Below are 19,722 nucleotides of genomic sequence, written 5' to 3' on the forward strand. Positions count from 1 at the left end.
AGTGCTAAGCAGCACCATATAAGGAAGGATTGGTCAACCCTACAACTCTCTCTCGCAAAGTAGTGGAGTATTTAAATCTTGAGACATCTATAAGCCCATATGTATTCTCTCAAAAGAATATAGAGATGAAAAGGCATATAAACTATTACTAGGTGCATTATCTCAACAGAATGTAACCTATTAAAATTGTCATGTCATCCAAGGCATTTGAATGAGAGTCACTACCCCATGATCTGAATATTTCCTATGCGCACGTGAGATTCATATACAAGGAAGGTATTGACAAAGCAATTATTGTTAAACCATATCAAGGTCACTAACAATAGTTGGATTTTAATCCTTCGATCCCGGCCTTCAAAGCCCTATATTATGATCTTTGGAATGGATTAAGATTCAGGAGCTATGAGTTATTTCATAGTTCATAATCTCTGACAAAGGTAAGATTATTGGATCATTCCTCAGTTCATTATCTATGATTTTGAATTTGGGTCAACGTTCCTGGATCATTATCTCTGATAAGTCTTCTAATACTTCAGAAGAAATCTCTGATCCCTACTGGCATATCATTGATCATTGATTATCTTCGCAGAATTTAAATTTTACAATAATTTTGACTTTAGTCAAAATTGTAACTTGTAAATGAGGACTCGGATATTATCTGACGAGTTTATAAGGTATATTCATGGAAGTCGAGGGATGTCAGAAATTCTGCCACTTAAAAGAATCTTAATTTCCTCTCTCAAAAGGAACATTTCTGAATCTCTTGACTAAGAGTTTCCATCCTTGAAGGTGGAAGACAATTTTTCTATGAAAAGGATCTTCTTACAAGAACACTTGGATGTTTGGAGTTTTGAGTGAGTAACACACTGTGAGACTGAGTGCCAAATACTTGAGTGTAAGAGTGGAGTGAAACACGTTGTGAGATCATTAAATAGAAATTACACAGTTTTACTGTGAGAAAATGGTTACTAACTATAATCTCTTCACTTGGTTGTGTGGTCCTGTACCTCTACTCGGATACATTTTGAAGAATTACTCAACTCAGGGGGAGAAATTATAGAAGAATAGTCTTTCTTATTCTTATACTGAGGAGGAGAGTTTTCATTTTTATCGTACTAAGGGGGGTTTTCACTTTAGGGGGAAAGATTATTGGTTCTAAATTCCAAAATATTTTTTACGTAATCTATGGGAAGATCTGAATATTGAAGACATAATTTGGATCAGGTTTATTTGATAAAACAAATTTTATAAGAAAAAATCTTGTTAAAGAGAACTCAGTGTGAATATATATACTTTATTATAAACAAAAAAATGAGATGTCATATATCAAATTAATTTTAAAAAAATTATATTAAATTTATGTTAAATCATGATTTTATAAAATAATTAATAAATGTTATAATTTATGATATTATATTTGTGAATAATTAGAGTCGAGTTCGTTGAAATTTCAGAGTAAATATAGACAGGGACAGGAAGTTCTTCAAAACATGTAAAAAATAATATTAAATTTATTAAAATCTATCATTTTATTGAATCCAAAAAATATCAAATCATTTATTTTAAATCTGGATCGAATACTACTAAATTGTAAAGTATTTTTTAAGAAACTTATTGAATATCTCAAAATTTCAGAAGAAAGTTAATTGAATACACCGAGAAGGTGAGTGACAAAATGTAGCGTTTAGCCCCCATACCCAAATATAGGCATCAAACAACACACAAACACCGTCGCTGCTGTTAGCACTGGCCACTGGGATTAGTCGGAGAAATTAGAGGCCAAAAAGCAACAACACACAGACTTAGCGGGTAGCTGCTGGCTGCTCAAAATTTGGACAAACCAAGAATTAAGTAGTTGAGTAAATTTTCTCTAATGAAAATTGTATAATTTTCATCTTGCTATTTTTGAGTTTCGTTAGCTTCCCGTAGTTTCATTAGCCACATTATCAGTTTATATTTTATTATATTTTTCTTGACCAGCTTACATACACCTCGACTATAGATACTTGTCAACACCAAATATTTACTATATCCTCAATTCCTCAAACAGAATTGAAGATAAATTTACTAATATGACATTAGAAGCATGCTTATCAACATGCAAGTTTTTTGTCCTACTCAGTAGTTTTGTTCCTCCTCCACCCTCTACATAAACCCCTCACCACCCTCAAAATATACATACTTCATCTCCTATTCCTATTCTCCCTAATTCTACTCTCAAGCTTCCTTTATTAGTTATACTTTACTTCCTTTTTGTCTTTATTTATACTCAAGTTCTAAATTTTGACACAAAAAAAAAAGAAAATGGAAATCTTCAAATCCGATAGATCTAAAGCTTTCTGGAGTTCATGTGTAGCCTCTGCTTTCCGAACAGCCTTGGCTTGTGGCATAGTTGGTGGCATCACCCTTTTCGGCCCCATTTCAATCCGCCGTCAAATATCATTGCCTGCATTTTCTTATGTGACAGTTATCATCATCATTGTTGATGCTACCTTAGGTGACACTTTCAGAGGTTGCTGGTATGCACTCTACGCCACGATTCAAGGAGTTTGTCCAGCTATTTTGTGGTTGTGGGTGCTTCCTCCAGCACGCCTTACGACGTTTATTACGTCTGTGTTGGTTGCAGTGAATGCATTCGCAGTGGTGTTGCCAAAAAGCACACATACGATAGCTAAAAGAATAGCTTTGGGACAGATCGTGTTGGTGTATGTTATAGGGTATATTAATGGTGTGGACACAGAGCCTGTTATGCATCCTATTCACGTCGCAACTAGTACAGCACTTGGAGTGTTTGCTTGTGTCTTGGCTCTCTTGTTTCCTGTCCCAAATTTGGCTTGCGTTCAGGTAACCAACTACTCTTTCGAGTTAAGACACTTTTAAGGTTGTAGCTTATAGGTGTCAAATATAATACTACTCCTATTAAGATATGCATGTAGAGCTTTAAGAAAACGGTACAGAACAAACATGTCTTTTTCTTATTTCTTAAGTCCATCTAATCAATAGGCTAAAATGATTTGTACACATATAACAGTTGCTGGTCTTTAACTTTATTGTTTTCCTGAAAGGATCCTGAACTAATATATTTATTTGATTTTTCCAGGTAAAACAGAGTTGCAAACTTATTGCAGAGAATTATTCAGAGAGGCTAAAGCTATTGGTGAAGGCGCTCTGTGAAGAAGATAAAAAATCTGCTTTAGCATTCATGTCTCAAGCCAAGTCCATGTCTAGTACAGGAACCAAACTTCTTCAACATATCAAATCCAAGCAAGTAAGCATCCTCCCAGTTTTTATATATCATAATATTCTTAACTTTATACGAATTAGAGTCAACTAGATCACTATTTTTTCCTTTTAGTTGGGAATAAAATAAAAGGGGTATATCTAATGTGTATACTTTGTTAAAAACAGGAAATCATGCAATGGGAGAGATTTGGAATCAAATTCTTGAAACCTTATTGCTCAACTCCAGGACAGAGATTTCAAGAGTTAGAAACACCATTGATGGGAATGTCAATGGCTTTATCCAGTTGTCAGTATTTTCCCATAAAATTGCTAAGTCCAGAGCTCAAAGATGGTCTGCATAAGCTAGAACAGCACATTAACCTAAACTTTGCACAAATAAAGAACAGCCTTCCATTTGATTTAGCTACTGTTGCAGAGTCAAACATAGATGATGAAGTGAACTCCCTTCAAACACTACAATCTGTACCAACAGAACAGAAAGATTTGCCTTCTCTTTTCTTCTTATTTTGCTTAAAACTCCTTCAAAATAAACTACATGGTACCACGACAGATAATTCTCCCAACAAGTCAGCAAAATCAGATGATTCACACAACAAAGTAACACGAGAAGAGAGCATTTGGAGTGGTGCAAAAAGGTTGATGCCAGCCTTTAAATGTTCACTCTCTTTATTTCTTGCAGTGTTCTTTGGATTGATATATAGCAAAAAAGATGGATACTGGTCAGGTCTTCCTGTAGCTATTACTTTCGCAGCATCGAGAGAAGCAACATTTAAGGTTGCTAATCTTAAAGCTCAAGGGACTGTTCTTGGAACCGTGTATGGAGTACTGGGGTGCTTTCTTTTCGAAAGATACATAAAAATAAGGTTCATTTCTCTCTTTCCTTGGTTTGTTATCACTGAACTTCTGAGGCGTAGTAAAATGTATAGCCAAGCCGGAGGGATTTCAGCTGTCATTGGAGCAGTACTAATACTGGGAAGAAACAGTTTTAAATCTCCTAGCGAATTTGCCATAGCTAGAATTGTTGAAACTTTTATTGGATTATCTTGTTCTATATTGGTAAGTATCGCTTTTCAACCCACAAGAGCTTCAACACTAGCTAAACCTCAACTCTCTACAAGTCTCAAGTCCTTGCATGAATGTGTTGAGACTATAAATCTATCTTTTTCAAGCATAACTAACTTTGGAGAAAGTCAAAAGAGGCTTAAATCCAGTGTGGCGGAGCTACAGAAATTCATTGTGGAGGCTGAAGTTGAGCCAAACTTGTGGTTTTTGCCTTTCCATAGTGTAGCCTACAATCAGCTCTTGAAGTCATTGTCAAAGATGGTGGATATATTGCATTTTGGAGCTGAATCAATCAAATTCATAGAACAAGAACTAGAAGGATCAAAATGTGACGTAGACGTGCGGATTTTGACAGAACTGGATAGTGATATTCAGCTTTTAAAGGAAAAGGTTGGATCTTCACTAAAATGTTGTGAGAAGATCACATTGATAAAATCAGTAGCGATTCTGGAAAAGGAGCTTCAAAAGAATGACACTGCTTGTGATCTTGAGGTAGGAAAAGCATCAATTCCAAGTATGTTCATGTCTTGTGATTACGATTTGGATAACAAGGTCGAAAAAATCATTACTTCTTATCTCGGAAATGTTAAAGAGATGATGGATAAAGATGAAGGCAAGGTGAAGAAGCAGATAGTACTGGGATTGAGTGTTCTGGTTTTTTGCATGGGAATTTTAGTTGCAGAAACAACAGAGGTTGAGAAGGCAATTGAAGAACTTGTGCAGTGGGAAAATCCTTCTAGCCATGTAAACTTGCATCAAATTTCTTGTAAAATTCATGCTCTACACGATATATGATCGATACTGTAACTACTTTCTCATCTAGTAATGCACTCTCTATCTTTTGACATCACAAGATTTTCTTTTTTTCTTTCTGAGAAAACTCGATAACATGTTTTGGATTTTATAAACAGTTACAATCAGATTATAAAAACATACAAATATGTGGCTGCTGGGATTCGAGCCCAGGTCTCCACGGCCACAACGTGGAATTCTCACCACTAAACTACAGCCACTATGTTGTTGATGAGTAATTCTTGTCAAAAATATTATAATTAATATTGTGATTTTTTGGTAAAGAAGCAATTGTACAGTACAGCGACGCCTTGCAAGTTGCACGCAAGCAGCTTGGACGGCAAAACAACAGAGATGTTCATCAACAAAACTGGGCATCGACTTTTTAATCTGAACTCGACTCAATTCATTTTTTTAAATAAATCGGTATTTAACATAAAAATGTGTTCAGATAAATAAATGAGCCGAGCCGAACTTCTTGTCTGTCCGGCTCGAACTCAGTAACTCGACTCAGCTCGAATAAATTTTATATATATTATTATTAATAAATTTTTACTAATCACTTAAATATTTTATTTATGCATTTTTAATCATTTATTTATCACTTAATTATTTTAGAAATTTTGGTTATTTTTCTAAATTTAACGCTTATTTTTTCGTAAGTAAACTATCAAATTGTTATTATCTCCAATTCTTCGTATTTCATAAATATTGTTCAATAACTTGTAATACACATCAATCAAATTTAAAGAAAATATCAAATATAATTAAATTTTGACATCATCACTTTTAAAAGTAATGTACGATTTATAAAGTTAAGCATGTCCTAATAATTAAAAATAAAATTGGATATATTTTTAAATATTGTCTTGAAAAATAATATGATATAGATTAAGAAAAAGTGTGGATTGTGAGTGTGAGTGTGCGTATATAATTATAAGATGAGACTGGTAGTTTATCTCGATACAACTGGTAAAATTATAAATTGCTATAATTTAAGGTTATTTAATTGAAAAATATATGTAAACTATTAGTGGACAATTTGACTCGGCTCGAATTCGGCTCAATACGGTTGTTCGTGAACAAACTCGTGTTCAGCTCGAACTCGACTCGTTTATAAACGAGCCGAGTTTGACATCATTTTTTGCTCGATTATTAAACTTGGCTCGGTTCGACTCATTTTAAAAATAAATTAATCTCGCCTCGGCTCAAATTGTTTTACACCTATACAAACACCCAACCCATAGCTTCCCAAACACTTCTCCGCCATAAGATAAAATACACAATATACATGTTGATTTAAAATAAGATTGAATGAAATTACACTATTAAATGAACAAAAATGGAGATTCTTAAAAGTGGTTTTTCCATAAAATTAATTATTATTTTTCTGAAAGCGAATGTACTAATTTAACTAAATATGATTTTAGACGTATAGTGTGCGCATTTCATTTTTATTTACGAATTCAATCAAAATTTGTCATATGATAATTTTCGGAAACATTTATATCCCTAGCATTTTTCTTAGACTTGAAAAAATCTTAGCAATACTTCATATTATTTTTGTATAGAAATACTTCTCCTGTCACAAATTATCAACTTTAGCTTTTAGCTTTTGTAGTTATTTTAAAATATATTTTTTTGCATTCCCATACTATTTTCCGCTATAGTTTCTATACCTATTTTAAAACATATACATGGAAATGTTATTTTTAGAATTTGTTTTTTGTTTCTCGAACTAAAAAGTGTAAAAAGATTCGAATTATTGACTCTCTTTTTTTCAATGGTTGTTTATGTGATTCATGTGATTCAAGGGCAGTTTTTGTCTTCCCACCATATTTTGGTGCTCTGCTAATAATATTTTATATATATACAGGTGACCTAGTTCGGTCAACCACCTGCCGCATTGAGTCATTGTGACAGCCCCTACAACATTATTTAATTGCGGCTAGTGTAATGAAATATTGATGGAGGACGTTATTTTAAATAAAACGGTTTTTGCCCGCTTTATTTTTTTTAACTTATATTTTGATATTTTTGAATTAATATTTTAAACTAAATATTTTAATTAAATATTGAAATTAAATTTTTTGAGTGAAAAAATATTTTTTAATTATTTATTTGAAATAATATTTTTGAATTTTTATTATAACGGAATATTGTGAGTTTTATGTTTTTTTTTAATATTGTGAATTTTATGTTTTTTTATTTTTCTTGTACTTGTCCAATTTAATTTATCAATTTTTAATTTATAGTAAACGGATATAATGCTAAAAATTGAAAATATGGAAAACTAAAAAAAATGAAATTTTATCTATTTTTCATTACCTATAAAAAAATATAAAACAACTCAGCCCCCGGAATGTTAAACATTTTTTCGTAACAAATAAAAAAAAATACTCTCTGCCACCTACAACATTGTTTCATTGGTTTCATTGCGGCTAGTGCAATGAAACATTGTTGGAGGACGTTGTTTTAAATGTAACGATTCTTGCCCGCTTTATTTTTTCTAATTTATTTTTTTTGTTAAAAATGAATTTTTAAATATTTTTTCGAACTTATATTTTGATATTTTTGAATTAATATTTTAAACTAAAATATTTAAATTAAATATTGAATTTAAAATTTTTGAGTGAAAAAATATTTTTTAATTATTTGTTCGAAATAGTGTTTTCCAATTTTTATTATAACGGAATATTGTGAGTTTTATGTTTTTTTAATATTGTGAGTTTTATGTTTTTTTATTTTTCTTGTACTTTTTCAATTTAATTTATCAATTTTTAATTTATAGTAAACGAATATAATGCTAAAAATTGAAAATGTGGAAAACTAAAAAAATTGAAATTTTATCGATTTTTCGTTACCTATAAAAAAAAATATAAAACAACTCAGTCGCCGGAATGCTAAACATTTTTTCGTAACAAATAAAAAAATACTCTCTGCCACCTACAACATTGTTTCATTGCGGCTAGTGCAATGAAACATTGCTGGAGTACACTGTTTTAAATGTAACGGTTATTGCCCGCTTTATTTTTTCTAATTTATTTTTTTTGTTAAAACTGAATTTTTAAATTTTTTTTGAACATATATTTTGATATTTTTGAATTAATATTTTAAACTAAAATATTTAAATTAAATATTGAATTTAAAATTTTTGAGTGAAAAAATATTTTTTAATTATTTGTTCGAAATATTATTTTCGAATTTTTATTATAACGGAATATTGTGAGTTTTATGTTTTTTTAATATTGTGAGTTTTATGTTTTTTTTTATTTTTCTTGTACTTGTCCAATTTAATTTATCAATTTTTAATTTATAGTAAACGAATATAATGCTAAAAATTGAAAATATGCAAAACTAAAAAAAGGAAATTTTATCGATTTTTCGTTACCTATAAAAAAATATAAAACAACTCAGCCGCCGGAATGCTAAATATTTTTTCGTAACAAATAAAAATATACCCTTTGCCACCTACAGCATTGTTTTATTACGGCTAGTGCAATGAAACATTGCTAGAGGATGTTGTTTTAAATGTAACGGTTCTTGCCCACTTTATTTTTTTAAATTTATTTTTAAAAAAAAATTAATTTGAAATATTTTTTCGAACTTATATTTTGTTATTTTTGAATTAATATTTTAAACTAAAATATTTAAATTAAATATTAAATTTAAAATTTTTGAGTGAAAAAGTATTTTTTGATTATTTGTTCGAAATAGTATTTTCGAATTTTTATTATAACGGAATATTGTGAGTTTTATGTTTTATGTTTTTTTTAATATTGTGAGTTTTATGTTTTTTATTTTTCTTGTACTTGTCCAATTTAATTTATCAATTTTTATTTTATAGTAAACGAATATAATGCTAAAAATTGGAAATGCGGAAAACTAAAAAAATTGAAATTTTATCAATTTTTCGTTACCTATAACAAAATATAAAACAACTCAGACCCCGGAATGCTAAACATTTTTTCGTAACAAATAAAAAAAATATCGTCTGCCACCTACAACATTGTTTCATTGCGGCCAGTGCAATGAAACATTGTTGTAAGTGGCTCTTTAACCACCCGCCGCAATATTATATATATGTTGGGGTTGGCCGAACACCTTCCGCAATTACGCATTGCAGGAGGGATTTTTATTATTATTTTGTCCTCGTGAGGTATTGCGGGAGGGATTTTTATTATTATTTTATCCTCATTTATTTTTTTAAAATTAAAAATTGTTTATAAAAGATATTTAATTCATCATAACTTCATTAACGAGTACAAATGTGTTATTATACATAATTTTGACATATTTAAAATTTAAATTAAAATAGTTTGATTAGAATTTACTTAAAAAAGTTTTAGAATTTAACCACCTTCGAAAAGCTTCTTCTTTGCTTCCTCAAATTATGCAGCTAAACAGCGCAAGCTAATCCTCACTGGAGGTTAAATTTAAAAACAAGCAAGTATGAGCGAAAAAAATGCTCAGCAAGATCATTATAATATATATAGGGTCTTTTGATATAAAACTGACATCTGCATTAGAGCAGAACATTTAAAATCATAATTGCTGAATCATAAAATTTTAGTTGAGGAATCCCAGATTTAATTCCTTAATTGTATTCAAAACCAATTTGATATTTTTGAGCGAGATGCTTCATCAATACTTTGAATCTTGACGAGGATCAAACTCGTAAAACAGTGTTTACGGAAATATCGTAAACCACAATAACATGAAACAATGATTATGGATTGAATCATAAACTTTATTCAAAACCGAACTCTTCAAATTAATACTTATTTTGTTGTCATATCAAATTAGATATCAATATGAACTTTGATGCTCACAACATTCCATACTGAAGTCAACATCATTCATCTATACTAATACCACCTTTGATATTTAACAACAACGTGAGTATCAGCATAAATTAGAATCTAAATTAAAACTGCATTTTACCATTATTCCAAAACAGAAATAGTTGATAAATCATTTATTCTATGAATATCAAAAATGATATGATAATTTAGATTAGGATCATTCTCCGACGGACGTACTATCACATGTTGATCAGCCCGTGTGATAGCACAAGGTCAGGATTCATAGAAACGTGACCCCAAAATACGAGTACTCAAACAAAAAGGCAATATACCTGCCTGTGGCAAAAGTTGTGTCATAATATTCCATATGGCACTTAGAAATAGCCCTCCGCTGGACCGTCCGTCCCGGTCACTTACGCAATTATGATCCAATCTTAAAACCTTTTATTGAAATGGGGTCATAATAATCGACACCCGACATAATTTTATTCGCCCAATTCTTGGGTAGGAATATTCGCAACCAAATCACTTTTCTCAAAATCCAAAACATTTATAAATCCGATAATTGGATAAGTAAAATCACTTGACTATTCTGAATATAGAATAGCAGATGAGTATTTGCATGAACATAATTATTTAATTCAGCGATATGTAAAACATTTATCTATCTTGAACTGAGAATAGGGAAAGCAATACTTGCATGATAAGATTTAAAATAAATATCACTTGAACAATAAGTGATGATAGAGATACTTGCCTTTGGGTTTTAGTAGTTAGTCACACTCGCAAAGACGCATCTATTCTGACATTCTGTCTCAAGACATCTCCGTCCTGCTTTTCAACACCTTACTGATATGCTGCTCCTGCGATTGCTAGAAGCCAGATATCCACTTCCATTCCATCTCACTCTTTATCCAACATCTTGTCTTGATCAACTCGAATGATCCCCATCTATAATTAAAATATAGAACTTTAATTGTCTAATCGATAACCACTCGACGAACTATGCGTCAAAAGCCTATCGTCTACCCATACGATAGCCCACACATAAATAAGACAGTCAAACACAGGACTCTTAACCCACGAATGTACGTAATTCACATAGCATGTAAACACATAACTCACGTAATACATAATTCATATCACATATGACTCGGCTCGTCAAAACATTCGACTCGGTATGTTTTAAACTGAAATCGGGTCAAAAATATGATTTATCGATCAAAAATCGACTCAGAATGACTTGTAAAACAAGCGACCTTTCAAAAGAAAAGAATTTGGGTCTCGAAAGTATTTTTAATGAAAGCGGAATATTTTTCTGAGTCTGTACGCGTTCGTTTCGTATTAAACGGACGAACGGTTGATTTAATATGAATTTTTGAACATTTTTCGGAATTAAAAACGATCTCCGAATCATTTAGTAATAAAATAATAGGGCTCGAACACTCAAAAATAATTTTATAAAAATTATCGAGCCTGGAAAATAATTTAAAATAATATTTTAAAACTCAAAACTATTTTTTCGGAATTTTTAAATCAAAAATAAATAATTAAATCTAATTAAATAATCAATTAAAATTAATTAATAACTAATTAAATTAATTAATCAATTAATATTTAAATTAATTGACTAATTAAATAATTAATTATCAACTAAAATTAATTAACTAAATAATTTGGATTTGTTTTTGGAATTAAAAATAAATTTTCAGAATTAAAATAATGATTTTTAAAATAAAAATGAATTTTTCAGAAATTAAAATAGGATTTTTGAATTATTTTTAATAAGGAAAATCCAGAAACAGGTTTTTGATTTCAAAGTTGGGTAAAATAAGATCAAAACCGGGTTGCAATTTAACCCAAACGGGTCTTAACCGGGTCACCCAACCCGTCCGGATCGGGATGAACTCCGGCGACACCTACCCAGATTCCGGTGACGGAGTTCACCGCCGGCCGCCTCCGATACAGACCAAAACAGCTGGGTTTCTTAACCTTTTTGCATCAAAATCGATCATTACTGATCGAAAAACACAACGGAAACAACAACCGCGCAAATCATCACCCAAATCGTCGGAATCAACGATCCCCGACTTAACGTCGGCAACACATTCCGGTGAACAACGAAAACAACAGTTTCTTAACCAACCTCGACGTGCTATACATCAAAATGACGCTTACAATTCGTACAATCTATCCATAATATCAGAATATACAAACAATCATCGATAAACCCAGAAAATTGAATAAAAACAATTGATTGATATGTCTAACTCGACCTATACGAATCTGTACTATAATGTCAATGAAATTGATATAAATCGATTGCATATATCAAGATAAAGCCATATAGAACATCAAAATCATCCAAAGATTACTCAAGCAAAAATCCCCAATTCGGTTCAAGAACCCTAAAATTCGAGATTGAATTTTTACCAATCGTTGAAACGATTTGATGGCAGATTAACAAAGAGAAGATCGAGGGCTTCAAAACGGTTACTAGAGCATCAGAATCTGGGTTCGCTATCATTGTCAGATTGAGCTTTAATCCTTAGAGAACTCAAGAACAACCAAGAACAAATTAAAGGATTTTATGATTTTCTGAAAAATAAAGTAAACATCTGATTTTTTTAATAATAATTAATAAAAAAAAACTATTTACACTTATAGAATATTGGTACGCATTGGGTCATATTGGATCGATAAATTTGTTGTTTAGCCGATAAGTAACTGTAAAACGATCCAATTAAATACCAGAATTGGATAATTATCAAAACTGAGTTTTTTATAAAACACTATATACGAAAGTAACGTAAAAATATCACGTCTCTCGAGAATACGGGTTTTATTGATTACCGAAATGATTATCGTATCGAAAATATTACGCCGGGCCACGCACGGGTCAAACCGTAATCCGGATCGAAAAAGTCAAAACACGGAAAATGTCCGGAATTACCAGATTAGGTTAGGAAGGAGTTTTCGGAAGAGTTTCGGGTTGTACAAACGCAAAAACAGTTGAAGTTGGACGATTCCCAGCTTTATAAAATAATTTTGGTAATTATTCAGAAAATAATTAATAATTCATAAATCAATATAAAATCATCTAACAGTCCAAAAATTACCAGAAAAATATCACAATTATCTATATTCTATTCTGAACATATAAAAATTAGAACACTCAAGGAATATCACATATAAACACCCAAACATCAATTCCACTTATCATATAATTCACAAAAATTTACATAAAAATCACATAATAATTCCAAATAATTATAATAATAATATTTGAAAATATGGGATATTACAATCTACCCCCCTTATAAGGATTCCGTCCTCGGAATCAGCAGAAGAAAGCACTAAGAGTTTTCTAACCAACTTCTCAATCTTGTAAATGTAACTTTTCTCAAAATTTCTAATAACACTGCAATTCCTTATACCATACAGTTACCACGTGAGCTTCACTCTGCATTATTATTCCATCTACATCTTTTGACCAATTCCTCAATAGAATCACTTTTACTGATCGCGAGAAAGAAGAATAAAGAGAAAGATAGAGAGAAGAAAAGAAAGAAAGATAGAGAGAGAAATAAAAGAACATGTTGACTTCGCTATATGCCACTAATATTATAACTGCATCGCAGTCCACTGCTGCTCTTGGTAGTCCCATCACACCGCTTTACTTTGACTTGACCATGATAACTCAGCTTAACTTGATTGGCTACCTTCAAATATTTGGAATGATAAAATCATGGAATTTCAAAAAGAAAAGAATTTCATGTCATAACAGGATAGAATCTGAATTTGAGAAAAATATTGTTGGAATGAAAGAATAACTGAGAGATCAATATGATCAAATGAACTTGGTATTGTGTGCCCAAATTAAGACACTACTAAAGGTTGTTAACCTTCATGTATTCACAATACACACAAGTGATGGCGTCCCATCCAACTCCTATCACACAGACTTGGATACCTTGTGTCCCCTATAATTAGGGTTGTTCATCTCAGTCAGAATAAAAGAATATCAAAGAAATCCAAAATCAAATGAATAAAATTGGAAAGATTTCAAAGATGATATTTCTGAAGGAAATGAAATCTAGAGAACAAAATTCTGGCACCAAATGAGCAAGTGGTGTCACATCACCAAGAAACTATCCACTAAATAAGAAAAGTGGAATTAAATTATCATAACTTGACAGAGCAAGAGCTATCAAAACCTGAAAAATAGGCTTCATGACAGCCTCTGGCACATTTAAAACATAGTTATGATTGAAAATGAGTGTTAGGGAATATATCCTCTAACAATTACTTCTTTTGAGAGAGGCCAAAAGAAATTATAGAAAGAGAAGGTATTGCCAAAGTCTTAATACTTATCTTCAATTTGAACCCTTTTATTGACTCGTCATCCAATTCTATATATTTCTTCACGTTCCAAGAATACTGATAATCTTCATCGCCGTCGAATCGTAGTAGCCTCGAAAGATTCCACAACAGAAGTTTGCAGCTTCCCGGAGTTCCATCTAGCTCAGCACGACCATCTCAAACGAATGCGCCTATCTTAACTTACTCGTTGGTACTATATCCAATAGTCCAACAGGAACTCGATATGAGCTCAAACGTCCTCACATAGCTATACACACTCCTACACACTCTCGTTTCTAGTTTACTATAACCTCAGCTCTGATACCAACCTGTAACGCCCCCAAATCCGGGGTCAGAGGATTTGGTCGTCACTATAAAACTTCAATCCAAAATAACCTGTTAAATCAATAAATAAATGCCAGCGGAAGATATTTATCATAAATGACCCCAACTAATCCAAGATCTTTTAAGGTTACAGTTCTAGAAACAAGATATCCAAATTCCGCAATAAATTTTTCTCTTTCTTTTAAAACTCTTTTCAATAAATTCCAACTCAAAATTAAACCCACTAGTATAACTTCGAAATGAAGTATACTAGGCCTAAATAAAATACACAACTATAATATAATATAATATAAATAACTTTACACAATAAAACTTACACTAGTACGCAAACCCTGGACCAACCACATTCGAAAAGCTTCTTCTTTGCTTCCTCAAATTATGCAGCTAAACAGCGCAAGCTAATCCTCACTGGAGGTTAAATTTAAAAACAGGCAAGTATGAGCGAAAAAAATGCTCAGCAAGATCATTATAATATATATAGGGTCTTTTGATATAAAACTGACATCTGCATTAGAGCAGAACATTTAAAATCATAGTTGCTGAATCATAAAATTTTAGTTGAGGAATCCCAGATTTAATTCCTTAATTGTATTCAAAACCAATTTGATATTTTTGAGCGAGATGCTTCAGCAATACTTTGAATCTTGACGAGGATCAAACTCATAAAACAGTGTTTACGGAAATATCGTAAACCACAATAACATGAAACAATGATTATGGATTGAATCATAAACTTTATTCAAAACCGAACTCTTCAAATTAATACTTATTTTGCTGTCATATCAAATTAGATATCAATATGAACTTTGATGCTCACAACATTCCATACTGAAGTCAACATCATTCATCTATACTAATACCACCTTTGATATTTAACAACAACGTGAGTATCAGCATAAATTAGAATCTAAATTAAAACTGCATTTTACCATTATTCCAAAATAGAAATAGTTGATAAATCATTTATTCTATGAATATCAAAAATGATATGATAATTTAGATTAGGATCATTCTCCGACGGACGTACTATCACATGCTGATCAGCCCGTGTGATAGCACAAGGTCAGGATTCATAGAAACGTGACCCCAAAATACGAGTACTCAAACAAAAAGGCAATATACCTGCCTGTGGCAAAAGTTGTGTCATAATATTCCATATGGCACTTAGAAATAGCCCTCCGCTGGACCGTCCGTCCCGGTCACTTACACAATTATGATCCAATCTTAAAACCTTTTATTGAAATGGGGTCATAATAATCGACACCCGACATAATTTTATTCGCCCAATTCTTGGGTAGGAATATTCGCAACCAAATCACTTTTCTCAAAATCCAAAACATTTATAAATACGATAATTGGATAAGTAAAATCACTTGACTATTCTGAACATAGAATAGCAGATGAGTATTTGCATGAACATAATTATTTAATTCAGCGATATGTAAAACATTTATCTATCTTGAACTGAGAATAGGGAAAGCAATACTTGCATGATAAGATTTAAAATAAATATCACTTGAACAATAAGTGATGATAGGGATACTTGCCTTTGGGTTTTAGTAGTTAGTCACACTCGCAAAGACGCATCTATTCTGACATTCTGTCTCAAGACATCTCCGTCCTGCTTTTCAACACCTTACTGATATGCTGCTCCTGCGATTGCTAGAAGCCAGATATCCACTTCCATTCCATCTCACTCTTTATCCAACATCTTGTCTTGATCAACTCGAATGATCCCCATCTATAATTAAAATATAGAACTTTAATTGTCTAATCGATAACCACTCGACGAACTACGCGTCAAAAGCCCATCGTCTACCCATACGATAGCCCGCACATAAATAAGACAGTCAAACACAGGACTCTTAACCCACGAATGTACGTAATTCACATAGCATGTAAACACATAACTCACGTAATACATAATTCATATCACATATGACTCGGCTCGTCAAAACATTCGACTCGGTATGTTTTAAACTGAAATCGGGTCAAAAATATGATTTATCGATCAAAAATCGACTCAGAATGACTTGTAAAACAAGCGACCTTTCAAAACAAAAGAATTTGGGTCTCGAAAGTATTTTTAATGAAAGCGGAATATTTTTCTGAGTCTGTATGCGTTCGTTTCGTATTAAACGGACGAACGGTTGATTTAATATGAATTTTTGAACATTTTTCGGAATTAAAAACGATCTCCGAATCATTTAGTAATAAAATAATAGGGCTCGAACACTCAAAAATAATTTTATAAAAATTATCGAGCCTGGAAAATAATTTAAAATAATATTTTAAAACTCGAAACTATTTTTTCAGAATTTTTAAATCAAAAATAAATAATTAAATCTAATTAAATAATCAATTAAAATTAATTAATAAATAATTAAATTAATTAATCAATTAATATTTAAATTAATTGACTAATTAAATTATTTATTATCAACTAAAATTAATTAACTAAATAATTTGGATTTGTTTTTGGAATTAAAAATAAATTTTCAGAATTAAAATAATGATTTTTAAAATAAAAATGAATTTTTCAGAAATTAAAATAGGATTTTTGAATTATTTTTATTAAGGAAAATCCAGAAACAGGTTTTTGATTTCAAAGTTGGGTAAAATAAGATCAAAACCGGGTTGCAATTTAACCCAAACGGGTCTTAACCGGGTCACCCAACCCGTCCGGGTCGGGATGAACTCCGGCGACACCTACCTAGATTCCGGTGACGGAGTTCACCGCCGCCCGCCTCCGATACAGACCAAAACAGCTGGGTTTCTTAACCTTTTTGCATCAAAATCGATCATTACTGATCGAAAAACACAACGAAAACAACAACCGTGCAAATCATCACCCAAATCGTCGGAATCAACGATCCCCGACTTAACGTCGGCAACACATTCCGGTGAACAACGAAAACAACAGTTTCTTAACCAACCTCGACGTGCTATACATCAAAATGACGCTTACAATTCGTACAATCTATCCATAATATCAGAATATACAAACAATCATCGATAAACCCAGAAAATTGAATAAAAACAATTGATTGATATGTCTAACTCGACCTATACGAATCTGTACTATAATGTCAATGAAATTGATATAAATCGATTGCATATATCAAGATAAAGCCATATAGAACATCAAAATCATCCAAAGATTACTCAAGCAAAAATCTCCAATTCGGTTCAAGAACCCTAAAATTTGAGATTGAATTTTTACCAATCGTTGAAACGATTTGATGGCAGATTAACAAAGAGAAGATCGAGGGCTTCAAAACGGTTACTAGAGAATCAGAATCTGGGTTCGCTATCATTGTCAGATTGAGCTTTAATCCTTAGAGAACTCAAGAACAACCAAGTACAAATTAAAGGATTTTATGATTTTCTGAAAAATAAAGTAAACATCTGATTTTTTTAATAATAATTAATAAAAAAAACTATTTATACTTATTGAATATTGGTACGCATTGGGTCATATTGGATCGATAAATTTGTTGTTTAGCCGCTAAGTAACTATAAAACGATCCAATTAAATACCAGAATTGGATAATTATCAAAACCGAGCTTTTTATAAAACACTATACGAAAGTAACGTAAAAATATCACGTCTCTCGAGAATACGGATTTTATTGATTACCGATATGATTATCGTATCGAAAATATTGCGCCGGGCCACGCACGGGTCAAACCGTAATCCGGATCGAAAAAGTCAAAACACGGAAAATGTCCGGAATTACCAGATTAGGTTAGGAAGGAGTTTTCGGAAGAGTTTCGGGTTGTACAAACGCAAAAACAGTTGAAGTTGGACGATTCCCGGCTTTATAAAATAATTTTGGTAATTATTCAGAAAATAATTAATAATTCATAAATCAATATAAAATCATCTAACAGTCCAAAAATTACCAGAAAAATATCACAATTATCTATATTCTATTCTGAACATATAAAAATTAGAACACTCAAGGAATATCACATATAAACACCCAAACATCAATTCCACTTATCATATAATTCACAAAAATTTACATAAAAATCACATAATAATTCCAAATAATTATAATAATAATATTTGAAAATATGGGATATTACAACATTCATGATACCCACCTCCATACCCATTGCCAGTACACCATATCCACAGGTTACAGTTCCCGTACGGGCCAGCAACCACAAAAACAACCAAATCAATTTCAAATTTAAATATAATAAAAATTACAAGCAATCGAGATCAACCCATTGCAACCGCAACTACATAAGAAAAATAAATACCCCTGCGGGGCCGAACATTACAACCTAAAAAGCAACTAAAACAACAAACTAGAAATCACTATATCCAAAGACTTGCCACCAGCATTCTCCATTGCAGAGTGTATACTATCCACCTTGGCATCGAACACATCGGTATATCTAAGTTGTGCATCTTGAACCATGGAATCTCTGCAATTCCGGCGTCGACGTTGGGAGACTCACCGGAGAAATTACCTATTTGGACACGAAGAACAAAGATTGAACCGCAATTTTACTTGAAACAAAAATGAAAAACAGATTAAAAAAGGGAAGCAAATAGAGAGAAAGTGAAAGAGATGGAGCTAAGAGAGAGTATAAGAAAAAGAAGGAGTGGAGAGCGAGAAGAGAGAAGAGAAAGTATGAACCAGGTAGTTAAAACGTATATTTGCAAATTAGTTTCTTGTGTGTTTTAAAAAATAGTAAATTTGTAAGAGTTTAGACAAGTTAGTTTATTTACAAATAAATATCCAAAAACCCTTATATATATATATATATATATTGCATGTCTTGGTGCCTTTAAAATAGGTGCAAAAGTCAAGTAATATTCTGAATTATCAACTTGTCAGTTGTCATTCATTCACTAGCATGCAATTTCCTTGACAAATCTCTAAAACCCAAAACTTGGTTAATTACATTGCTTGTAAATTGAAGCTAATAGTTTTATAATCCGCTCCCAGAGCTCTCAGTAACATTACATAAACTATAGACTATTAAAAATGTATAATATATAGTAGTAGTGAACTAGTGATCATGTATTTGTTTATGGTTACCAAGAAGCTACTAACTTAATAATTATATGTTGGTTGTACATTTCTTGAATTTG

At 31.6% G+C, this 19,722-nt stretch overlaps 1 protein-coding gene and 1 non-coding gene across 2 annotated transcripts; one reads left to right on the plus strand and one right to left on the minus strand.

The window, feature by feature from the left end:
- The first annotated feature begins 2,201 nt into the window (after window positions 1-2,201).
- On the plus strand, window positions 2,202-5,148 carry LOC141667372 (uncharacterized). Its single transcript, XM_074473829.1, has 3 exons — window positions 2,202-2,844; window positions 3,101-3,268; window positions 3,409-5,148. The coding sequence occupies exons 1-3, from the start codon at window positions 2,305-2,307 to the stop codon at window positions 5,098-5,100; spliced, it is 2,400 nt and encodes a 799-aa protein (XP_074329930.1). The 5' UTR covers window positions 2,202-2,304; the 3' UTR covers window positions 5,101-5,148.
- Window positions 5,149-5,246: 98 nt separating this feature from the next.
- Window positions 5,247-5,318, minus strand: TRNAH-GUG (transfer RNA histidin (anticodon GUG)). Its single transcript has one exon. It is a non-coding gene; the product is annotated as a tRNA-His (tRNA).
- Between the last annotated feature and the right edge of the window lie 14,404 nt (window positions 5,319-19,722).

Source organism: Apium graveolens, chromosome 6, assembly GCF_009905375.1.
Source record: "Apium graveolens cultivar Ventura chromosome 6, ASM990537v1, whole genome shotgun sequence".
Lineage (NCBI taxonomy): Eukaryota > Viridiplantae > Streptophyta > Magnoliopsida > Apiales > Apiaceae > Apium > Apium graveolens.

What these genes read in the sequence shown, in the direction of transcription:
- LOC141667372 (XM_074473829.1), top strand. Translation starts at nt 2,305, where the DNA reads ATGGAAATCTTCAAATCCGATAGATCTAAAGCTTTCTGGAGTTCATGT. An exon ending in CAAATTTGGCTTGCGTTCAG is followed by an intron (nt 2,845 to 3,100) that starts GTAACCAACTAC and finishes TGATTTTTCCAG; the next exon opens with GTAAAACAGAGTTGCAAACT. An exon ending in AACATATCAAATCCAAGCAA is followed by an intron (nt 3,269 to 3,408) that starts GTAAGCATCCTC and finishes TGTTAAAAACAG; the next exon opens with GAAATCATGCAATGGGAGAG.